This window comes from Triticum dicoccoides, chromosome 3A (assembly GCF_002162155.2).
Source record: "Triticum dicoccoides isolate Atlit2015 ecotype Zavitan chromosome 3A, WEW_v2.0, whole genome shotgun sequence".
NCBI lineage: Eukaryota > Viridiplantae > Streptophyta > Magnoliopsida > Poales > Poaceae > Triticum > Triticum dicoccoides.
The window spans coordinates 700485110-700493270 of NC_041384.1; the positions used below are offsets into that span (position 1 = coordinate 700485110).

General features: G+C 47.5%; 3 protein-coding genes across 3 annotated transcripts; all 3 read left to right on the forward strand.

Annotated features, from left to right (window-relative positions):
• Positions 1–571: 571 nt before the first annotated feature.
• On the forward strand, positions 572–1810 carry LOC119272966. Its single transcript, XM_037554299.1, has one exon. It carries the CDS (start codon positions 572–574, stop codon positions 1808–1810), a length of 1239 nt encoding a protein of 412 aa, XP_037410196.1.
• A 1202-nt stretch (positions 1811–3012) lies between these two features.
• On the forward strand, positions 3013–4281 carry LOC119272968. Its single transcript, XM_037554300.1, has one exon. The coding sequence runs from the start codon at positions 3013–3015 to the stop codon at positions 4249–4251; it is 1239 nt and encodes a 412-aa protein (XP_037410197.1). The 3' UTR covers positions 4252–4281.
• A 1171-nt stretch (positions 4282–5452) lies between these two features.
• Positions 5453–6691, forward strand: LOC119272969. The gene has a single exon (XM_037554301.1). It carries the CDS (start codon positions 5453–5455, stop codon positions 6689–6691), a length of 1239 nt encoding a protein of 412 aa, XP_037410198.1.
• The last annotated feature ends 1470 nt before the right edge of the window (positions 6692–8161 follow it).

Sequence of the window (8161 nt, forward strand, 5' to 3'; positions counted from 1 at the left end):
GTTTTTCAAATTTGAAAACTAGCCTTTTGAGATTTTTTTTATTATCTCCGACTCATCCTTGATAATTTTAACTTTGGCCTTTTTCAAACCGAAGGGTTGCGGCCGGCTGGGTGGGGATGTGACGCGTGCTGCATGCAGCTGGTCCTGCTGGCGTGGGGTGCGTGAGTTTTTCAACAACTGGCATTCATCGTTACTCCCTTCGTTGGTAAGTTTTCTAAAATTAGCAAAACGTATGAATTTACACTATAAAATATGTCTACATACATTCATACGTAGCCTATATTAAAATCTTAAAAAAAATCTTATATTTCGAAACGGAGGCACCTTTTTCTCCTCCCCCCTCTTCCGTTCCATTTGAACACTCTCCTCCGATTTACCTCATCTCATCTCCTCCCTCGGCCGCCGGTCTTGCTGTGTTCCTCCGTAGATAGATCTGGTAACCACCGAATCCTTGCTCTAGTCTGTTCATTTCTTTATGCAGTCTCCTTCACGCTGTATCTTCCCTTGGTTTTTTTACAGGCCATCTAGAAGGAGAGGCGCGCTCATGTCGCAAGAACCGGAGCGTGCGGCAATGGCGGCCGCGTCCGGCGAGCTTCCGCCTGCTGCTACAAGGGAGAAGAAAGATCCGAGTTTTGCAGAATCCTCTCCGGCGGTCCCAGCCATGGCGGCCGAAGACGGGTGGTCCACGCTTCCGGGCGACCTCGTCCGCCGCATCGCCGACTCCTTCCTCGACGACAACAACCTCGACTGGTACATGGACTACCGCGCCGTCTGCACCGGCTGGCGCGCCGCCACCGACGACCCAAGGAGCGACGCCTCCGACGCCCGCTTTCGCCCGAGCCGGTGGATCGTCCTCGACGAGGCCTTCCACAGCCAAGGGAATCTGCTCCTGTTGAACACCGTTACCAGCCGCTTCCTCCGCAAGAATTTTCCGCAGCTCGGCGACTACCACATCGTGGCCACCACTCTCGACGGCTACTTCGTCCTGGCGGAGAAAAGCCCTCCTCATGCCGCTCGCGTCCTCAACCCTCTCACCGGCGTCGTGATCCGTTTCGCGGCGCCCGTGCCCCCTGATGTGGTAATCGCTGATGTCATTTTCCCCCACGGCTCTTCGCTCCGGCTCGACGTCTTCTCCGACTCATCTCGCAAGACTTACTCGGCGGCTCCTCACAGTGAAAGTTTCGTCAGATACAACCATAAGCAGCCATTATTAGCTTACGATTTCTTCCGGAAGGCGGTCGTGGGTGGTGTCTACGCAAGCTTTTCTGAAGCATCCGTAGTTCGTGAGATGATTATTTGCTTAGGCAAATTTCTGCCGGTTGATCTTGCTCCTGTGACCGAGGTTCTCTCCCTTGATCTTCCTGGACATGGGTACGGCATGCGGTGTTTCCTAGTGGATTTGCATGGGCATATATGTATCGTCATGAAGATCATGAATCCACATGGAGTCTCGGCTCTCTTTGCTCTTCAATATGACACCGAGACAAGTAACCTCTGTCTTCTGAAGACCCCAGACAGATATGCCATCTTCATCGGTGACCACAGGTGCTTCTCCGTCGATGTTGATGAGTTCCCAGGAACTGAGCCAGACTGTGTGTACTACACTGAACATATAGGTTCATCCGCTCATATATGCAAGTGCAACATCAAGGATAACAAAATGGAGAGGATCTCTGAAGCTGCTGATTTTGTGAAGCAGGACAAGAAGTTTGTCCTGGTCGCTGACCGTCCTTACACCATCATCCACCTTCTGGCCAGCTACACCATCAACAACCTGGACTCTCAACTGGCCTTGCAACAGATTCCATAAGGCGTCGGCAGATCGGATACTGATTTGGATCCGACAAGAAGGCTATGCATTTGCTGAGTAATTCTTCTTGTTTCCATTCTAGTCTTTCGTTTAGTTATTATGGTTATTATGCCTTGCCTGGTTAAGGGTAAGAAACAGGTAGATCCTATGTTAGATCACCTTTAGTGGAAGTACAGTTTGATGTTTTAATTAGTACTATTTGGTATCAACCTAATGCGACATCTATTATCGTGCTTGATGGATGCTATCTTATTTAGATGCCGCGACATCCTCTTCTCTCGTGACCTAGTCAGGTCAGGCCGCCATTGAAGATCACTATGTTGGATCACCAACGCCTCCGTCAGGCATTGCCTGTCGAGAGCCACAACTCGATCACGCATCATAGTTGTCGTGCTGCTGAGAAATTTGTTCAGTATATATGAAAAAAGTACTTTTAGATATTTCCTAATTTATATATGAATATTCCTATCCCTGAAAAAAATGTAAGTTTTGCCTCTAGTTCATTTTAGTCTGCATATAAGTCACTAAAATGACCAACAAATCTTATATGCGGAGTAAAAAGAAAGTCATAAGTATGTCCATGTAACTATCGGTAAATTGTTCAAGAAAAATGCTCGTGCACGTTTAAGTTAGTTTTTCAAATTTGAAAACTAGCCTTTTGAGATTTTTTTTATTGTCTCCGACTCATCCTTGATAATTTTAACTTTGGCCTTTTTCAAACCGAAGGGTTGCGGCCGGCTGGGTGGGGATGTGACGCGTGCTGCATGCAGCTGGTCCTGCTGGCGTGGGGTGCGTGAGTTTTTCAACAACTGGCATTCATCGTTACTCCCTTCGTTGCTAAGTTTTCTAAAATTAGCAAAACGTATGAATTTACACTATAAAATATGTCTACATACATCCATACGTAGCCTATATTAAAATCTTGAAAAAATCTTATATTTCGAAACGGAGGCACCTTTTTCTCCTCCCCCCTCTTCCGTTCCATTTGAACACTCTCCTCCGATTTACCTCATCTCATCTCCTCCCTCGGCCGCCGGTCTTGCTGTGTTCCTCCGTAGATAGATCTGGTAACCACCGAATCCTTGCTCTAGTCTGTTCATTTCTTTATGCAGTCTCCTTCACGCTGTATCTTCCCTTGGTTTTTTTACAGGCCATCTAGAAGGAGAGGCGCGCTCATGTTGCAAGAACCGGAGCGTGCGGCAATGGCGGCCGCGTCCGGCGAGCTTCCGCCTGCTGCTACAAGGGAGAAGAAAGATCCGAGTTTTGCAGAATCCTCTCCGGCGGTCCCAGCCATGGCGGCCGAAGACGGGTGGTCCACGCTTCCGGGCGACCTCGTCCGCCGCATCGCCGACTCCTTCCTCGACGACAACAACCTCGACTGGTACATGGACTACCGCGCCGTCTGCACCGGCTGGCGCGCCGCCACCGACGACCCAAGGAGCGACGCCTCCGACGCCCGCTTTCGCCCGAGCCGGTGGATCGTCCTCGACGAGGCCTTCCACAGCCAAGGGAATCTGCTCCTGTTGAACACCGTTACCGGCCGCTTCCTCCGCAAGAATTTTCCGCAGCTCGGCGACTACCACATCGTGGCCACCACTCTCGACGGCTACTTCGTCCTGGCGGAGAAAAGCCCTCCTCATGCCGCTCGCGTCCTCAACCCTCTCACCGGCGTCGTGATCCGTTTCGCGGCGCCCGTGCCCCCTGATGTGGGAATCGCTGATGTCATTTTCCCCCACGGCTCTTCACTCCGGCTCGACGTCTTCTCCGACTCATCTCGCAAGACTTACTCGGCGGCTCCTCACAGTGAAAGTTTCGTCAGATACAACCATAAGCAGCCATTATTAGCTTACGATTTCTTCCGGAAGGCGGTCGTGGGTGGTGTCTACGCAAGCTTTTCTGAAGCATCCGTAGTTCGTGAGATGATTATTTGCTTAGGCAAATTTCTGCCGGTTGATCTTGCTCCTGTGACCGAGGTTCTCTCCCTTGATCTTCCTGGACATGGGTACGGCATGCGGTGTTTCCTAGTGGATTTGCATGGGCATATATGTATCGTCATGAAGATCATGAATCCACATGGAGTCTCGGCTCTCTTTGCTCTTCAATATGACACCGAGACAAGTAACCTCTGTCTTCTGAAGACCCCAGACAGATATGCCATCTTCATCGGTGACCACAGGTGCTTCTCCGTCGATGTTGATGAGTTCCCAGGAACTGAGCCAGACTGTGTGTACTACACTGAACATATAGGTTCATCCGCTCATATATGCAAGTGCAACATCAAGGATAACAAAATGGAGAGGATCTCTGAAGTTGCTGATTTTGTGAAGCAGGACAAGAAGTTTGTCCTGGTCGCTGACCGTCCTTACACCATCATCCACCTTCTGGCCAGCTACACCATCAACAACCCGGACTCTCAACTGGCCTTGCAACAGATTCCATAAGGCGTCGGCAGATCGGATACTGATTTGGATCCGACAAGAAGGCTATGCATTTGCTAAGTAATTCTTCTTGTTTCCATTCTAGTCTTTCGTTTAGTTATTATGGTTATTATGCCTTGCCTGGTTAAGGGTAAGAAACAGGTAGATCCTATGTTAGATCACCTTTAGTGGAAGTACAGTTTGATGTCTTAATTAGTACTATTTGGTATCAACCTAATGCGACATCTATTATCGTGCTTGATGGATGCTATCTTATTTAGATGCCGCGACATCCTCTTCTCTCGTGACCTAGTCAGGTCAGGCCGCCATTGAAGATCACTATGTTGGATCACCAACGCCTCCGTCAGGCATTGCCTGTCGAGAGCCACAACTCGATCACGCATCATCGTTGTCGTGCTGCTGAGAAATTTGTTGAGTATATATGAAAAAAGTACTTTTAGATATTTCCTAATTTATATATGAATATTCCTATCCCTGAAAAAAATGTAAGTTTTGCCTCTAGTTCATTTTAGTCTGCATATAAGTCACTAAAATGACCAACAAATCTTATATGCGGAGTAAAAAGAAAGTCATAAGTATGTCCATGTAACTATCGGTAAATTGTTCAAGAAAAATGCTCGTGCACGTTTAAGTTAGTTTTTCAAATTTGAAAACTAGCCTTTTGAGATTTTTTTATTATCTCCGACTCATCCTTGATAATTTTAACTTTGGCCTTTTTCAAACCGAAGGGTTGCGGCCGGCTGGGTGGGGATGTGACGCGTGCTGCATGCAGCTGGTCCTGCTGGCGTGGGGTGCGTGAGTTTTTCAACAACTGGCATTCATCGTTACTCCCTTCGTTGCTAAGTTTTCTAAAATTAGCAAAACGTATGAATTTACACTATAAAATATGTCTACATACATCCATACGTAGCCTATATTAAAATCTTGGAAAAATCTTATATTTCGAAACGGAGGCACCTTTTTCTCCTCCCCCCTCTTCCGTTCCATTTGAACACTCTCCTCCGATTTACCTCATCTCATCTCCTCCCTCGGCCGCCGGTCTTGCTGTGTTCCTCCGTAGATAGATCTGGTAACCACCGAATCCTTGCTCTAGTCTGTTCATTTCTTTATGCAGTCTCCTTCACGCTGTATCTTCCCTTGGTTTTTTTACAGGCCATCTAGAAGGAGAGGCGCGCTCATGTCGCCAGAACAGGAGCGTGCGGCAATGGCGGCCGCGTCCGGCGAGCTTCCGCCTGCTGCTACAAGGGAGAAGAAAGATCCGAGTTTTGCAGAATCCTCTCCGGCGGTCCCAGCCATGGCGGCCGAAGACGGGTGGTCCACGCTTCCGGGCGACCTCGTCCGCCGCATCGCCGACTCCTTCCTCGACGACAACAACCTTGACTGGTACATGGACTACCGCGCCGTCTGCACCGGCTGGCGCGCCCCCACCGACGACCCAAGGAGCGACGCCTCCGACGCCCGCTTTCGCCCGAGCCGGTGGATCGTCCTCGACGAGGCCTTCCACAGCCAAGGGAATCTGCTCCTGTTGAACACCGTTACCGGCCGCTTCCTCCGCAAGAATTTTCCGCAGCTCGGCGACTACCACATCGTGGCCACCACTCTCGACGGCTACTTCGTCCTGGCGGAGAAAAGCCCTCCTCATGCCGCTCGCGTCCTCAACCCTCTCACCGGCGTCGTGATCCGTTTCGTGGCGCCCGTGCCCCCTGATGTGGGAATCGCTGATGTCATTTTCCCCCACGGCTCTTCGCTCCGGCTCGACGTCTTCTCCGACTCATCTCGCAAGACTTACTCGGCGGCTCCTCACAGTGAAAGTTTCGTCAGATACAACCATAAGCAGCCATTATTAGCTTACGATTTCTTCCGGAAGGCGGTCGTGGGTGGTGTCTACGCAAGCTTTTCTGAAGCATCCGTAGTTCGTGAGATGATTATTTGCTTAGGCAAATTTCTGCCGGTTGATCTTGCTCCTGTGACCGAGGTTCTCTCCCTTGATCTTCCTGGACATGGGTACGGCATGCGGTGTTTCCTAGTGGATTTGCATGGGCATATATGTATCGTCATGAAGATCATGAATCCACATGGAGTCTCGGCTCTCTTTGCTCTTCAATATGACACCGAGACAAGTAACCTCTGTCTTCTGAAGACCCCAGACAGATATGCCATCTTCATCGGTGACCACAGGTGCTTCTCCGTCGATGTTGATGAGTTCCCAGGAACTGAGCCAGACTGTGTGTACTACACTGAACATATAGGTTCATCCGCTCATATATGCAAGTGCAACATCAAGGATAACAAAATGGAGAGGATCTCTGAAGCTGCTGATTTTGTGAAGCAGGACAAGAAGTTCGTCCTGGTCGCTGACCGTCCTTACACCATCATCCACCTTCTGGCCAGCTACACCATCAACAACCCGGACTCTCAACTGGCCTTGCAACAGATTCCATAAGGCGTCGGCAAATCGGATACTGATTTGGATCCGACAAGAAGGCTATGCATTTGCTAAGTAATTCTTCTTGTTTCCATTCTAGTCTTTCGTTTAGTTATTATGGTTATTATGCCTTGCCTAGTTAAGGGTAAGAAACAGGTAGATCCTATGTTAGATCACCTTTAGTGGAAGTACAGTTTGATGTCTTAATTAGTACTATTTGGTATCAACCTAATGCGACATCTATTATCGTGCTTGATGGATGCTATGTTATTTAGATGTGTCCACTTGTTCTTCTCTTGTATTACTACTTCCTAGCAAATGCAATGTGGTGCTTAATTTCTGGCAGTACTAAATGTTGGCCCAAATTTTGTCAACTTTTGGATTTTGCTCCTGCAATGGAACCATCTTTGCAATGTCATATACGTACTGTGCAAGAAATGGTTTTAGATTTGCTTACTAACGGTTTGTCAAGCTGTTGTATAATGTGGCCTGGGTATGAAAGGAATGTTTCATCTATTTTTGAAATGGTCTGACATGTCTATGCTTGAGCCCCTTGAACTAGTTGCATTTGTAGTTTGTTCGTTGCATTTATGGGCATTACTAAAGAAACACAATCTGCAGCATGAATGTTGTTAAAGAACTAAACCAAAGATGTTCTCTGCTTATAAATATTTGTCACGCAGTTGGTCATTAATGTTTGTACAAGGGTATTGTAGATTCAGTACCTTTTTTGTACTTCATATTACATAGATTTTATCCTGTTTAGAGAATAAGTGTGTCCACCTGATCACCGAACCAGAGTAGTAGACTATCAAGAGCTCAAAATGTCCTTGTACTGCTGCAACAGTAAGCAGAGAACAATTGTTGGAACTTGGAAGTAACATAGGCTAGTGGATGAACTACTGAAACATCAGTTCTAACCATACCTTGTATGGTTTCTTCTTCATCTAGAACTGCAGCGCCGTCGGTTTGTTGTCGGAGAACAATGTGTTTAGGCGTTTCTTAATTGTAGCTGCAGTTGATGGGCCAATCATTCAGTTTGCTTCTAGTATAGGTTCTATCCTCAAGCAACTGCTGGACACTTGAAGTCTGCATTTTGCCATTGAGACCATCAATGCATTCAGATAGCATATCAATTGTTTTTTCTAATTATCAGATTGGTTGACGGTTAGTGGTTCGGGGTCGAAGTGTATAATTTTCAGCACTAACTCAAAGCATAATTCCAAGTGGTTCAGGCTAGTGTTTTTCTTTCAGACGGGTTACATTTGGAACTCTGATTTCTCCTGAAGAAGAACTACTCTCAAAAACAAAACAAAAAAGAAGATACTAAACAAACATGGGTGCAAGTATTTACTTAGTTCGTTTGGGATGGAGTATCTGCATGCATGACATTCTAAACACTACATCAAAATAGCATATCGCTAAACTGCTATTAAGCATCTACATTGACGGGCTACCCTGCCCGTCTGATGAACAAAACACCCACGG